Genomic DNA, 16,515 nt, shown 5'->3' with positions numbered 1-16,515 from the left:
TCATCCCCAAAATATCCTGGAAGTTTCCAACCTGGAGTTGGCAACCCTATGTCCTTTCCAGGCAACCATCAGCCTACCGTTATCTGCCTGTCTGTCTTCAGGTTTACATCCCCCCCCACCCCCAGCCTCAGAAAGGGCAGTCTTTCCCTGCAGTGGGAACCAAAGCAGCTGACATCATTCTCCTCTCCGTCATATGATCCACACAACTACTCTATGAGGTATGTTAAGGTTGAAAGTGTGTGAATGGCCCATAATTCCCCAGGCTGCTTTTAAAACATGAACCTGGGACCTGCACACCATCCTCTGAAGCGCTCTCTGTGGCAGTAATGGGGTGACTGCTGGCACCTTTTCCTATCATTTTTTTGCCTTGTGGTATTCTGCTTGTGGTGTGATCTGTTGTCTTTGTGGTGTGGCATGATTGTGTTATTGGGTTTGTTTCTTTTGAAGGGGATGTGATGTGTTCTGAGTGAGGACATATTTTACCTCAGAATACAGTAGGGTGGGGAGTATGGCATTGTATCTGTCTATGCAACTGAAAATTCCAACTGCCTTGCCGGGGGGGGGAGTTTGAGGTGTGGAATGGAGTGAAGTCCAATCAGCTTCCATATGCAAAAGACCTTGAAATGCTGGGCGGGACTGCACAAAGCAGCCAGTCAACCCAGCCAGCGTCTTCTGACTGACAGTTCTTCCGGCCAAACACTAAAGGGGCCAAATTTAGAACATTCAATATAGAACGTTGCTATTCAATTATAATAAGGGAGAGATTATGCAACCTTAACTCTGGTGCAAGTTGCTGCCAGTATGGCCGACCAAAACCTGGGGTGAGTCCACCCTGGCTCCAAAATTGGCCATTACTAGTGCTGGCTTCATAACCATCACTTCAATTAGGGCCTTACCAGTCTACTCTAACCAGGGCTATTTTAAAAAGTCTCTGCTGCTGAATACAGTACAAAGCAAGTGGAAAGCAAGCCTCTCTCACAGACAATCAGAGACAGTCCCAAAAATTCCTGCTTGCCCCTGAATTGACCAGATAATCTGTAGGGCTGCCAAGCCCCTGGTTGCCAGTACCCACCACCCACCCCCTCTCCAAGAGGCAACAGAAGAGAAATAATTTTAAAAGCAGTATCATGTACTTACCAGAAGTTCAAATTTAGAGTCCTGTGGCACCTCTAAGACCCACAAAAGTTTATTCAAGCTTTGAGCTTTCGTGTGCAAGGGACACTTTTTCAAATACATTGGAAATTTTAAAAAGTGTGCCTTGCATACAAAAGCTCATACCTTGAATAAACCTTTGTCCATCTTAAAGGTGCCACTGGACTCTGAATTTATTCTACTGCTTCAGTCCAACATGGCTGACTACCTGGATTTACCAGAAGTTCATACAGGAAGTCACAAAGGGTAGCTTTAAGAATCTCCAGAACTTCCAGGTAGGTATGCCAGCCTCCACATGGAACCTGAGGATCTCCTAGACTTACAGCTCATATCCAGACTACAGATATCAATTCCCCTGGGGAAAATGGATGCTTTGGAGGGTGGACTCTATGGCACTGTGCTCCACTGAGGTCTCTGTTCTCCCCAGGCTCTATCTCAAATCTCCAGGAGTTCCCTACCCTGGAGCTGGCAGTCTCACCCTCTCCCCCGTGCCAGTGGCCAGGGAGGACCTCCTAACCCTACTTCCAGGGTAGCACTATGTTTTTTTACCATAGAGTTTCTGGAGATTCCTAGAGCTAGTTAGGGTTGCAAAGTCCTTACCGTAGGTATAGTGGGGGTGTCCCGCGCTGCTCTGGGATTACATCACCCGGAAGTGACGCAACCACATCGGGCACGCCGGGGGCGGGGCCACAATCATCTGAGGGAAAACCATAGAGTTTCCCCTCGGATGACTGCGGCCCCGCCCCCAATGCCCCCGACGTGACTGCGTCACTTCCGGGTGACGTGCTGACGCCGGGCACGTCGCGTGCTTTGGGGGTGGGGTTCCCCCCGGGGCCCGATCTGCCGGCGGTGGGTAACGGGCCTCTCGGGCGGGGGTTTCCCCGCCCCCGGGGGGACTTGGCAAGCCTAGAGCTACCCCAGAAGTTCTGGATATTCCTAGAGCTACCCCTTGTCACTTCCTTATGAATTTCCAATAAGTACACAAGGCTGCTTTAAAAAAAAAAATGTTAATCTCACAGCACAATACAGTCCCCCCCCCCCACACGACCCTCATGCCGGTTGCCAAGCCCTGCCTGTGAACCCTATAATCAAATACTGTATACAACCTAATATACACATTATGTTGATGTCCAAATAAAACTGACAAATTAAGAGCAAATGTTTCACATTTGTTTCTTGTCTATAAAAGGCAGTTTTATCTTTGACTTCAAAGTTTAACATTGCTTCAGCCCATATTTCAATACTGGCTTAACTATTACTTTTCACTTTCGAAGAAATATGCATTTAGCTGTTTCCAAGGCTCATAAGGCCCAGAGCCTTTGTCTTTTAAAGACGTTAAAGGGAACTTTTTGCAAATGGCTTGAGTTGTGCCTTTTGAAAGACACACATTCATATTGGCTTTTATGTAGAACACACCTATTCTTGTGCACAATCACTTTATTTAACAATAATCGCCACATCATATTGCACAGAAACTGTTTATGCAGCCCCTCCCATGCTTTGATCCATGAAGCACACTGCATCCCCATTCGTTTCCAATTCTACATGGAAGTAAATCCAACTGCATTCAGTGGCATTTACTCTCAAGAAAGCACATGTAGGTTTGCAGCCTCACAGGGCAGTCCTAAGCAGAGTCACACCCTTCTCAGTCCTTTGAAATCAATGGGCTAAGAAGAGTTTAATTATGCTTAGCACTGTTCTGTAATTCATTTAACATCTACAATGCCTACATGCTATATATAAAATGGAAATGGAAGGAAGGATGCTCACTTATGGAAACAATACTTACAAGCTCCAAAATGGATTCTTATGACAACATTAAAATTCTATGATAACACTGTAAATCAGACATAAAGAACAATGAGCTGTGACTGCATTAGATAAATATTCTAAATCTAAATCCAGAACCAACTCTATTGCTATCTAAGGCTGAGTTTTGGGGTGGCAACCTCCTGCCCTTCCCACTGGTAGCCTCCTAGTGCCCAGCAAACTGCCTACTGGTGCACAACTGTTGTCCACATCCAAGAGTTGTAAGGAGATTATTAAATTTATACCCTCAGTTCCTCAGAACTCATTTAAAAACAACATGGCAAGCCAGGCATTCCAGTTCCCAAACTCTGTGGAATTCTTTCTTTCTCCTCACAACAATCCACCCACCATTTCTGGTTGTCTGTTGCCATGGCAACCAAAAAGGTAGCTTAACTCTCAGAAGAGGAAATAACCATGGACCAGTTCAGGAAGCTCTTCAGAGCATGTACAGCTTGCTGTGCTTTTCCCAAAAGAGGACTGGGGCAATGAAAAAGAAAACTGGTTAGAGTTATTCAGTAGTGAGCAAGATGAAAGCTCCTTGGTCTTAGTCCAGACTGGTCATTCTTATCTAGGTTCAGTTCTTTATCCATTGCTTTACATGTTTCAGTGTTTAGAATCTTAAACCACTCAGAAGTATATCTGATTCTCAGAACTACTGTGTGGTTTATCCATAATTTATACACAGAAAGCTTACAAGTTCCAAACAGAATCCCAATTATATCATTCTTTGTCCATTTACGACTATGTTCTGGGCTTGACTTGCATCTTGGATACATGCCTGGGTTTTGTATTGGCATTAATGCACTCAGCCACAGTTACCTAAAGTACTGTTGAAAGTGGTACCAACTACGTGTGGGGTGGGGGTAAACATAGAGACAGATCTTTCCAGGCATGAGTCATCTTCTTTGTTTTCTATCCTAAGCTGGTGTCTATGGTTAAGCCAAGGGTGTAAAGCTGTGACACACCTTCCCAGAATAAGCTCAGCACTCTGATAGTAAGAGCAAACTGACATTCCCTGGGTCGTTTGTTTATCTCTTTTCTTGTTCCATTCAAGACTCTTCGGGTTTTATCCCTAAGACTCAAGAAGTGATTGAGTGCCAGGAAACACCCTGACAGGCAGGGCTTGAGACAGCCTACCTTGAGAAGGAGCATCTGCCAGGGCTCAGGGTTTCTGGCAGGGCAGAGCCGACTGACACTGACCTCTGCCTGCACCACTCTTCTGCCACTTGCCCCCACTCCCTTTCCTTCACCCACACACTTGCAACTATTCTACTTTCTGTGCTTCTGGCTAACTAGGCTGACCAGCTTCACCAGGAGAAAGTGTGCAGGTGATACAAACAGTGGTCCTTATGATCACAGCAGTGGCACTCCCGAGCCACATAGACTGCCCAATGCCATTGAAGAAAGGGCATGCAGGTGGCTGTGAGTATGGGAGATGGGAGGGGTTGTGAGAAGTCAGAGGAAGGAAGCGCAAGCAGATGTGAAGAATGTGGGTAGCAGCAGAAAGGGAGGTGTGAGTGAAGGTCCTGGTACTGGGCAGGTGGTGCGGGAACTGAGCACTCTAAACACCTGGAACTGGCCCCGTTGAGAACCACAACATTGTCTCTGGACACTACTCAGGGGAACACTGAGTTAGGGTCTTCAAAAACCCAAATGGCTGAAACATCTGCTTGGGAGAACAACCACGTTCAAAGATGGAACCTGCATGTGTGCTTCCCCTTTCCATGTTGCAACTGTGGAGTATTTAAAAAAAACCCTCACAATTCAACTGTTAGGGAAAGGCAGTACTGCTGGATTCATTCTCTCCTGCCCCTGTTTTCCTACCACACAGCTGAGCAGTAGGATTTCACATATTGGTTTGTAATCTTTGAATCTCCATGGGTGGAGAGAAAAGCAGAAGATACATGTTTTAATAAATTAAAAAAAAAACATTTTAAAAAAATTAGCTGTTTTGAAAGAGCTATCTGCTCTGGGCATACCCATTGGATCACAGCAATTATCTGCAAAAGTTGGCAATCGAATTGCATTTCATATCAGGGATTAGGATTTACAATTTAAAAAGAGAAGTCAGTGGATTTAGCCATGGGTCCTAGACCAGACAACTTCAAAGTTTAGCTAGGACACTGGATTAATAAATACATAAAAAGATATGAAGGAAAACATATTACATTCAACTTCCAAAGCTTTACTAGTGTTTGCTAACTGAGCATCTTTGGCCTTGCATGTTGATTCATAACACGAATCAATTCCTCAGTTTTATCACCCTTCTGGGTTTCCATCCCTTGGAAGCTCCCACTACAAGGGTCCCCATAGACCAATCTTATAGGAACTTCTGCTTAGCTTTTTTATAGTATTATGTATGCCTGACATTGTGTGCAATAGCTTAGGCATGAATAACAAATGGCAAAAGGAACTCCTGGCTATAAAGCCCTATCAGTTGTGAACAATGACTGGAACAGTCCAGGACTGTAAGATCTAAAGAACCAGATGTGTTGCCATGGCTCTTCTTTTCAGCTTTTGGCCTGCATCACCCATGGGTTGATCTTGCTCAGCATCGGAACACTTGAAAACATTACTAATTACATATTGTGTAATTAAGTAGAAGGCTATAAGAAAAGGCATATCCCAGGCAAAAAGCATATAATGAGTGAAAATTGAACTGAAGACTTTTCAGTTTCATTATTATACTGACTGTATTTCCATTTTGAAGACCAAGTAATGTAACTGCAGACTCCCATTACTGTAAGGGCGTGTATCACTATTTGCACAGCATAAATGCTTCTGTGTTTAGGGTATAGGAGCCTATAACTTAGTAGCACTATTCCTCAGGGAGCCTGTCCATGCAAGCCCCACCAAAGTGCGTGAGCTCAGCTGTTGGGGAACTCTTATTCATTCAACAGAGCTTGTGCTGGATGACTTCCTCCTAGTGCTCTGTTCCAGCATTTTAGCATAATTTTCATATGCAAATTCACACTTATCCTGTCCACATCACTACCCCAATCCTGAAAGGCCGGTCATTTAGAGGCTGTATCTACACTCATCTGAGTACCAGTGGGAATGTTGTGCCGTAAAAGAACATAAATAACAGATCAGAGTTAGCATTGCTCATGGAGCACTTCCATTTATAAGCTAAAAGGTGGTGGGGCTCAGCCCTATCCTGTAAGTCAGGCTTGCAGAGGTGGAGGCCCCCACCTTCAATTCCTAGTTGTCTCTACCCCCGGCCGCAGTGATGAAACAAAAGCACTCTGCATGTGATCAGAGGCACTCCCCTTTAGAACAGGTTTTTCATCTGTTCCTGGGCTGGGTTGATCCAGGGTTCAGATGGAGGCCTTGGCTGTGGTGGTGTAAATGAAAGCGCACGGGCGCACAATTATCGCCATTCCATCTATGAACGATGGCCGACCACAACAATGAGCACACCCCCCGAAAACCTCCCGCACTCAATAGAGACAACATGCACCTTCCCAGTGTTGCCCTTGCCGCGAAATGTGCGTCTGTTCCTCTGCCCCAAAGACTGGCTTGCTCACCTAATGGCCAGGAGTTCATGGAGCAGATACGCAGCGGCTGCCAGCAGGGCTCCCCCCGTCAAATACAGGGTTTTTTTCCACCACGAATCAGATCCCAGCCCTGTCATGATCCCGCCGTAATCCTGCAGAGGGAAAGCGATGATCTCCCCATAAAAGGAAAAGTGATCGTCGGACCCCGCGCACCAGAGGCTTTGATTCCGGCTCAGATCCACCACACACGACCTGGACGAGGCGAAGCCAACCCCCCAGTGCATGCTGCGCGACGCCGGCGTTGCTGGCTCCCTTTCGCCCACCGATCGAAGCCAGGGCCGTCTGCATGGAGGAGGACCGGGCGGTGTCAAGGTGGTGGCGAGTCGGGAGTTTAGCGGCGGCGGAGGAGGAGGAGGGGGAAAAGGAAGGGAAGAGCCGTCGCTCGGCCGGGTCTCCTTGGCGATCTCTGCAACATCATCACCAGCACTTCTCTCCTGCGGCTGCCTCTCGCCTTTGTGTCTTCGCATGGAGGAAGCGGGGGGGTGATGTCATGGCTGTCTCGCTTGCCTAAAACCTAGGAGTCCTTATTTGCACTCCTCCCCCCCGCCCACCCCACAGGAGGAACAGGGAGCCTTTGCCTAGAACATCCTCTCTGCCCCCAGAACAAGGGGCTGGGTGGGAGGAGAGAGAAGGTCAGTCGCGGGAGCAAAGGACAGCCGTCACCTAGCGCGAAAGAGCCAACTGGGCATGCGGGGGAGGGGAGGGGGGCGATCAGCGCGAGCTGGTGGCTCCTTTAGGGACCATACAGTGTCCTCTCCTTGTGATGCGGGCTCTGTGCTATTGGCTCATCTTGTTTGTTGCTCTTCTGCTTCATCCCTGCAGCTTTATTTGTGTTTGCCTGGGCCACGTCACGTGACAAGGCGGGGGGGGGGGCTAAACTTGAATAAACAATATTGGGTTTTACCTGGTCAACCACCAGGCTTTTGCCTTTCAAAATCTGCTTTGCTTGTTTAAAAAGAAAACAACAGAAAACCAAAAAGAAGGGAAACCAGGGTACAAGAATAGGAACAAAGCACAAAAAAACACTGGCTGAAGATAGATAGATAGATAGATAGATAGATAGATAGGTAGATAGATAGGTAGATGGATGGTAGATGGATGGTAGATAGATGGTAGATAGATAGATAGATAGATAGATAGATAGATAGATAGATAGATAGATAGATAGATAAAATTGAATGACAAGTTCAGTAATTCAGAAATATAACTATATAAGGCCAAGGTGTTCTTGCAAGAAACAACAAATATACAGAAAGAAGAATAAAGTCCCAAAAATTTCAATGTGTCTCACTCCAGTTGTATTGTGATATAGTCCAACTTGACGTGCATTCATCATGGAGTGGACTCATATAGTTCCTGGATAATCCAAACATTCTAAAATTCCATAAACCATAGAGACGCGTAGTCCGGATGCAATCTGCCGCGTTTCGAGTAATTCTTTTTCAAAACTAATAGGCTATAAAAAAGGTAAAGGTTCCCTTGCTCGAAAGCCAGTCGAATCTGACTCTAGGGTTGCGGTGCTCATCTCCGTTTCCAAGCCGAAGAGCCAGCGCTGTCCAAAGATGTTTTCGAGGTCATGTGGCCGGCGTGACTAAACACCAAGGCGCACGGAACGCTGTTACCTTCCCACCGAAGTGGTACCTATTTATCTACTTGCAATTTCTTGCTTTCGAACTGCTAGGTTGGCAGGAGCTGGAACTAGAGACAGGAGCTCACTCCGTCATGCAGCAACTCGGGTCTTGAACTGCTGAACTACCGACCTTCCACAGCCTGCAGTTCAGCGTCTTAACCACTTGAGCCACCGCAGCTCCATGTAGGCTATAGTGGGACCCAATCTCAGTAGAGGCACATACAAAAGCCAGTGTATTCAATCAGACCCATGATCCTTTCTGATGGGTGGGCTAGGCTCTCCCCCTTCCCCAAGCAGGGAACAGAGAGTTGGAGGTGTTAACTGTTAGAGTGTCTTCAGGGAGGAGACTCCTAGAGATCTCCAGGGAAAGCTCTTTGACCTTGTGTGACTGGGTCAGTGGATGGAGAAACAGATATGATAAAAACTCCTAGCAGGAAGGAGGAGGTCTCTTTACCTTGGGTGCTGCGTCTCTGAGAGCACACAGACCTCCTCTCCACTGACAAAACAGCCATTGACTATGTGCTCGCCCAGAGAGCTACAACAAGCTTCGAGGTAATGGTAACTCTATAGAGACTTGTAACTCCCTAAGCTTTAGGAGCCTGTCCTATGTAAACAGCTGATCAGGCATGTATAGAGAAAGGGACAGGGGATTTGTGCTTTACCAATTTCTTTTGGAATCCCTTGCTCAGTCTGGTGCTGTACTAAAAGTATGCTTGTAAACATTTTCTTTTTAATAAATACTTTATAACTTTGGATGCTGGAAGAAGATCTCTGTACCACATAGACCTGCACCATCTCGGACACACTATTTTAAATGGAGCACCAGGAAGGCAGGCAGTTGGCAAATGGCTATTGCTCCAGGGGCGTGCAAGGCTGTAAATTGTCCCCATGGTGACCTGGTGCTGGGCAGCAGGGAACACAGAGGCAAGGCCTCAGATCTTGGAAGGGAAGCTGGGAGACCTGAACCTCCCTGTGGGAAATTATGTCAAAAGTTTAGGTAGTGGTGGTGAGCTACTCAAGGGTGAAGGAAAAGCCTCTCCAGGTGTTGAGAAAAATCTAGGAAGGCAGGGTGGAACAGGGCCTGCAGGCCAGAGCAGGCACATTCCACCACACCCAGAATTAAACTCTGTTGGTCTTAAAAGTGCCACTGGACTCAAACTTTGTTCAGTAGACACTACTGACCTTGGTAGACCAGTGGTATGACTTGGTATAAGGCAACGTCTTGTGCTCATTGGCACATATATTTTTCTCATTCACATCCCTCTGGAGCTGACAACTAGTGGGATGCAAGCAGTATCACATGGAAGACCAGGGGCTACCAGTTCCTAACTCATTTTTGGATTAAAATTCCTTACCCTTACCCTGTATCCTTAATGGCTGCCTGCAGCCAAAAGGGACATATTCAGATATAAGAATGGGCATTGGGTAATTCAGTACTGAACACTGTTACTGTTGGAGAAGCACATGTGCATAAAATGATATCCCACTCACTCCACCAACCTTATACAGGGATACATGAAATTATCCTGTTCATCTTTACAATAGGGCCAGGAGGGATGCTAAATAGATTCATAACTGTTTAGTATGCCTGATTTATTTCCCGTTACCACGTTGAATTTCCAAAATCTGAAATTCAGTACCCCTATACTTACAAAAGCAAACAAACCTTTTGTTCCTTCTTTCTAAAGGGAATCTAGTGCACAATGGCCCTTTTATAGCTTGCATCTTCTTTTCTGATTGAAGTTCCCTGCCTTCAGCTTTAAAGGTTTCAATCATGCATATTTAAGAATCTCAAAAGAATGGGATTAATATTAATTGGATAAAGGAAGCATGTTTATGGGAATTTTGTTGTGTAATTATAGAAATCAACATTAACAAATCAATGGATATCAAATTAATAGAATCTTATATTGACTGAAACTGGCATGAACTGGTACAAGGATGATTTAGTAAGTATACCACAGGGTCTGTACAAAGTAATAGCACTTTTTTTCTATCTGAAGTGTTTCCTGATGGTAATCTGATTACCTCTACTCTAGCTGTGGTTCAAAAAATATAGCTTTAATTCCAGTCCTGTTCCTGTGGTAGATTTTCTGTTACACCTTACACCCAAGTTTACCAATAGACTCAAAAGAACACCAACGTTTGCCACATGATCTGCTTTTTCTTAAACTAGTTCTGAATCAGTCATAGCACGGTCAATTGCCTTTTTAGCACAGAAGACCTTAAATAAAAGGACTTGATATGTTTTGCCAGTCCTGGATGCCAATGGAAATGTTCCAGTTTAGTTCACTGGACCAATTTTATTTTGGTCTTTAAAGGAACTTAAATGTTTTATTAAATGCTAGCTATATTATCTGTATTATCTATATAATCTGAAGACTAGGATTTGAATGCTGCTGTTGCAAGACAGCCTTCATTCTCTAAAATAACTCATTAATAATCATGGAATTCTCCCATTCCCTTTACTGTTCTAAAACCAGAAAACTTTGCCATGCAAGCGCCTACTGATGAGTGACTCAAAGCTGTTAAAAATAGGAATCTTGCATTGTATGTGTGCATACACATGTACGCACAAGAATTCTATAACTCTGCTGATTAGGTACCAGTTTTGATGCTATTACAGCTGTCTATAAAATACATGAAGCAATGTTACTGTTTTTCATAGCGAACCAATGTGGTACAGAATATCAAACTAAGATCTGGGAGGCCCGTGTTTGAATTCATACTCTACCAAAGAACCTTGCTGGGTAATCTTCAGCCTGATCTCTCCTGAGATGTTTTCAGAATAAAATGGAGGAGAGGAGAATAAGCCCTTTTAGATCCTCATTGAGGGAAAAGGTGGGGTATAAATGAAGTATATTAATAAAATAGTCAGCAGGTGGTTTTTAACCACCTTTGTAAGGAAGACCATCAATACAATACCTTCCCTCTTTGTAATGCATGTTTCCAAAAGTATTTCCCAACCTAACACCTCCAGTGGTGTACAGCTGCCCTGGACACTCTCTCACAGCAGTACATGATGACTCAAGTACAGCCTAAATGCCATACCAAGATCAACAAGCAAGAGAAGTCTATAGAGTACCAACAACACACAGGGATGCATGTCTAGAATCTGTAAGCAAGTTACTGTTTTATGCCTCACCTCCCAGTTCAAATACCAGTACATTAAAGGAGCCAAATTCCAACTATTTTTCAGTAGCTGAGGCCTCTAAAGATACAACTTGTGTCACTAAGGGCCTAACTATACATTATGAGTAGCTCCCAGGACCCAGCAGGTAGGTGGGCTTACTACCTCCCCTAGCAGCTAAGGTTCAGGGGGCTGGCAGGAAGATTTTGTGCCCAAATTAGCATTACTTTGGGGGAGGGGGATGCAGGGCCGGTGCTACCATTAAGGCCAACTAGGCCACCGCCTAGGGCACAGAGCGCAGAGGCCAGCAAGCAGGGCCAGAAAGATGGCGAGAGTGGTGCAGATGATGAGCAGGAATCCTTGTCTCCGGCTGCCTTGGGGCTCACCTGACAAGGAGAAAGAGAAACAGGCAGCCCCGCACCACCTGGTCAGTTCCACACCAATGCTGTGGGCATCCCCCCCCAGTCACCCTCGCTGCCCCTCCAGGCGCCCCTGGGCCTGGCACACAAAGCAGGGCTGGCCAGCCATGGCCTGGGGGACACCCCCCCCACGTCGAAGAAAGACTGTCAACCCAGGGCACACGCCAGTCCCTCTCAGCATCCTCCGCCCTTGCACCTCATCCCACAACCGTCCTCGCTTCACCAAGGGGTGCTGAGGTAAAAGAGCCACCCTAGCCTTTGGGCTACCCAAAGAGCGTCCTGCCTGGCGGGGCTGGGTGGCCATGAGCGCAACCGTCCTCGCTTCACCACGGCGCGACTGCCCCTCACTCTCCTCAGAAGCCCCCTCCCCGACATGGCCTTCTCGCCCCTCCAACCGGCCGCAGGCTCTTGGTTAAAAAGTTTTAACTTAAAAACGTGCAAGAAGGAATTGGATAAACATATGGAGCAGAGGTCCATCAGTGGCTATTAGCCACAAGGAATAGATAGGAACTCTCAGTCTGGGGTAAGTGATGCTCTGTATTTTTGGTGCTTGGGGGGGGGGCAACAGTGGGGGAGCTTCTAGTATCATGGCCCCACTGGTGGACCTCCTGAGGGCACCTGGTATTTTTGGCCACTGTGTGACAGTGTTGGACTGGATGGGCCATTGCCTGATCCAACATTGGCTTCTCTTATGTTATTATGTTCTTAGCATGTGCACACTTCCTCACATACATTGAAACAGATTTCCTCAAATATTACATGTGGGTAGGGGGGTTAGTTGTCAGGAAGAGATGATTAGAGTCAAGATGAATAAGTAACATAGCAATAAAAACAGCAAGACTGGAATAACAACACAGTAGGATATGTAAATTGCATAGGACAAACAGGTCAAACCCTACACCAAAGGGTAAATGGACACAAATCTGACATCAAGAATTGCAAAACTGAGAAAACTGTAGGAGAACTACTGCTGCAAAAGAGACTATTTGGTTTGGCAGTTATATCAGTTGAACACACTGAAGCATCAGCACTTGACCTGAAGGAATTGGTGACAAGATTTGCAATGGAAAAGGCACACAAAATAAGAATTTGATGTGCCTGAAATGGAAACATTCAAGAGCCTTAATTTTGCAAATCACAATTCACAGGATTATTCAAAATTATTGGTGAATTGTGTGCTAAAACTGTTTTCTGTTTGAGAAAGAAAACCAAAGGCTGTCATTTTACTTATTCTCACAATTTTTTTAAAAAATTAGCAATGTCAAGTTTTGTGCTTTTAATTTTCCCTAGAATAATAATTTTTTTGTGAAAATGTGGTGTGGGGGGGGGGGGGGGGCAAGTAGTTAGCCTTGCCTAGGGTGCAAAAAAGCCTGACACCGGCCCTGGGGGATGTGATCAAATATTAGGGGTAGTCTTTTCAGGTAAATATAATATACTCCTATTTACATGACAATGAAAGGAGAATGTGCACGTTAAACAGCTCTGATTTCATCTGCACCCTAAAGTCCAATTCTTACATTGAGCCAAGCATTTAGCTATGCTACTATATTCAGTGGTGAAGTGCAGAATTAATGCCATGTGAGAAATAAGAGGTTTTGCCCCCAACCCATGTTTAAATAATAGAGAAGCTGGTGAATTTGGATGAGTGACATATGCTGATATAAATTATTGCATTTTATGCCAGAACTTCCAAAAAGCTCTTTCATAACATAAAAGATTATTCTTTAAAAACCTGGCAGCACACATTTTATTTAAAAACAACCAGTCCATGAACAGCCAGTCTCTTCTAGCAACTTCTCCAAATACCTGACCAGTAGGTACACAATTGATTTCTTATCCAAGATAACCCAAATGTGCTTTGTTCATTTGTTACTGCAAAGAAAGAACAATTCTTCTCCTTCCAGACTGCTCTGGAACAGGCTGGCAGACACATTTTGACATCCAGCATTATAAACACAAGGCATTTCTTTCTTTGCTTGTTTATTATTACGGCTGTTTTATGCAACTCTTCCTCCAACTTCCAACATGCCACCTGTCTCAACAACCACTTCCAATACTAGCTTCAGTTTGGAGCTGTGCTTTGTGTGTCTCCAGAGGTGGTTCACTTGGACCTGACTGTTCCTGTGCACAGGATTTCACAGCATGGAGGGCATAGTTAATGCTAGTGCTTCTAATCCAGCTCCAGGATCCAAGGAGAGGGTTGTACAACATTCCTTTCACTGTCTTGACTGAAAAACCATCTGCAAGAGGAGGGAGAGAAGCAGCCATTGGCAAAGGGCTTAACTGTAATTATCTGCACTTGTGAAACTCCCTGCAACCTTGACCGGCCGAATGGTCAGCTTGCCCCTCCCCAGCTGGTAACTTGTTAGCACTACAGGTCACAGGTCTTAAAGCCATCAAACCATTCAATAACAGTGCTTCCCGAGTACAGTATAACACTCAAAACTGTACACAAATGTAATGGTACAGAATGTTGTGGCCAGTATGTGGACCAGAGAGGGCTGTAGGGACCTCACCACTAGAGTCTTGTTCTGTCTGTGCTGGCTCCCAATTGGTTTCCAGGCCCAATTTAAAAGTGCTGGTGCTGACATTTAAAGCCCTATACAGCTTGGGGCCAGAATATCCTAAGGACCTCCTTCTCCCATACGAGCCTACCCATCCACTTTGGTCACTTTTGAAGGCCCTGTTTCAGGTACCCCTGCCATCCGAGGCTAGATGAGTGACAACCCAAGAAAGGGCCTTTTTGATCATGGCACCAAAATGCTGGAACTACCTCCCCAGGAAGATTTGTTTCCTGCTATTGTTGTCTTCCAGCCGTGGGTGACGACTTTATTCTGTTTGGCATATCCTCAGTAACTGTCACTGGCCTCTTTCCTAGTTTTAGGTGTTATGTATGTTTATATGCTTTTACCAAATCTAATAGCAAAGTTAGCCAAATCTTTGGATACTTAAATCTCATGACTGGAATTGAGAATGGGCAAGACAGATCTTTCTACAAACCTGAAAAGGGCCCCTGGTCTGCAGGAAAATGTAAAAATGTGAAATCTAAGAAGAAAAAACACACATCTTGTGCGGGGGGTTAAAAACCGCAAAAATGATTAAAAGATCTGTAGCTTTAAGCAGCAAACTCCCTCAATGACGGTTGCCGGGCAACCCAATATTCCAAGTTTGGTTCTGTCAATAAAAGGCAGGGGGAGGAGGCATGGCCCTTTCCACGCCTTTTGGTCTCTGACAGGGGACTCATTGGGGCCAGGCCTGACTAGTGTTGCCAACTCCAGGTTGGGAAATTCCTGGAAAATGTACAGCAGAGTTTGAGGAGGGCAGGATTTGGGGACTGGAGAGACCTCAGCCAAATACAATGCCATTGAGTCCACCCTCCAAAAAAGTATATTTTCTCCAGAGGGGTGGATCTCTGTTGTCTGGAGTTCAGTCCCACCTGGAGGTTGGCAATCCTAGGCCTGGAAGCAACCTCTTAGCAACGTGTTAGCACTTGACTTGCCTGACTCAACTAGGCTTAGCTACTGTTCAACAGCAGCCACCCTATGAAAGCCAGTGTAGTGTAGAACTCAGAGTTTTAGAACAGGATTTGGGAGACCGAGGTTCAAATCCCCATGTTGCTGTGGAAGCTCACTGGATGATTATGGTGAATGGCTGAGGAGAGGCAGGGAAGAGGGATGTGGGGTGTGCCAGGAAGAGAAAAAGAAGAAATAGTGAGGGGAAGAGGATACTGGGGAAAGTGAGGTACCCCCCACAAGTCCTTGAAGGTTCCCTCCCATGAAAGTAGGCCTGGCCCAGAAGCTGGCACTACACAACTGGGCCACAGAAGAGGCTACTGGGGTGGGGGGGGGACTGTTTTCCAGATGTCACAGTTCACCTGAAGAAAATGACTGCTTTGGAGGTTGGACTTTATAGCATTATATCCTGCTGAGGTTGCTTCTCTCCCCAGACCTCACCCTCCCAAGACTCCACCCCCAAATCTCCAGGGATTTCCCAACCTGGAGCTGTCAACCCTAACAGGGAACTGATCTCTGTAGCTGGGAGATCTGTTGTGATTCCAGGAGATCGCCAGCCCCCACCTAGAGGTTGACAACCCTAGAAGGAGAGAAGGAAGCAGGAAAAGAGGAGAGGCTATGGGGGCTTTCAGGAAAGGGAGAGAAAATAGTGGGGAAGGGAGAAGCAAGTCTCCAGCAAGTCCTTGTGGGTTTCCACTTGCTATTGTATATATACCTTATTTTAAACGCTGTTTTAATGCTGAAATGTTTCCAATGGAGCTCAGAACAAGTTTCTCTGCATTTCATATAAAGTTAAAATGCTGTGTTTTCTGGGAGAGGTTTAACTGTGTCCCTCCAGCAAACAATCTGCAATCCACTTAGCTCTTGTCCAAACCATTCTGCTCTTTAAGGATCTCTCTCAATTTACAAGATAACTGTCAACAATGTATTTTTCTGACCACATCTCTATTATGTCAAGGTTATCGGCAGCTATACTTGAAGGAGAGCTGTAGTTGTGTTGCATCTCTTTGGATTTAATACTTACTTGATTCTAGGATCCGCTCCAGCTCTTCAGGAGCTATGAATTTCTCCCACTCATGGGTGCCTGCCGGAACAATGCCCAATACTTTCTCAGCAACCACAATGCCCAAGATGTAAGACAACTGTGATCTGTTGATTGTAGTTATGAATATAGAGCCTTCAGGCTAAATAAATAAAATACATCTTTGTCAACAAGTATTTTATATAGAAACCAAAACTGGCAGCATCCTTTGTGAGAATGCATTTTAAAATATATTTGCATGGGTCTATGCAAAAGTTTGCCATT

The 16,515-nt window shown here is 45.4% G+C and overlaps 2 protein-coding genes across 2 annotated transcripts in view; both read right to left on the bottom strand.

Moving 5' to 3' along the window:
• The window catches only part of FAXC (failed axon connections homolog), a 51,825-nt gene extending 45,083 nt beyond the window's left edge, over positions 1 to 6,742 (bottom strand). The window contains exon 1 of the mRNA XM_015424909.1: positions 6,489 to 6,742. Within this exon, the coding sequence (XP_015280395.1) occupies positions 6,489 to 6,742 (254 nt within the window). The remainder of the gene's footprint in view (positions 1 to 6,488) is intronic.
• Positions 6,743 to 13,027: 6,285 nt separating this feature from the next.
• The window catches only part of COQ3 (coenzyme Q3 methyltransferase), a 28,359-nt gene continuing 24,871 nt past the window's right edge, over positions 13,028 to 16,515 (bottom strand). The window contains exons 6-7 of the mRNA XM_015424908.1: positions 16,234 to 16,393; positions 13,028 to 13,937 (exon numbers count right to left, since the gene is read on the bottom strand). Of these exons, the coding sequence (XP_015280394.1) occupies positions 13,735 to 13,937; positions 16,234 to 16,393 (363 nt within the window). The 3' untranslated portion in view covers positions 13,028 to 13,734. The remainder of the gene's footprint in view (positions 13,938 to 16,233; positions 16,394 to 16,515) is intronic.

This window comes from Gekko japonicus, unplaced genomic scaffold, assembly GCF_001447785.1.
Source record: "Gekko japonicus isolate JY-2015 unplaced genomic scaffold, Gekko_japonicus_V1.1 scaffold1454, whole genome shotgun sequence".
In the NCBI taxonomy this organism is placed as follows: domain Eukaryota; kingdom Metazoa; phylum Chordata; class Lepidosauria; order Squamata; family Gekkonidae; genus Gekko; species Gekko japonicus.
This window is presented reverse-complemented; position numbering and strand designations above follow the sequence as displayed.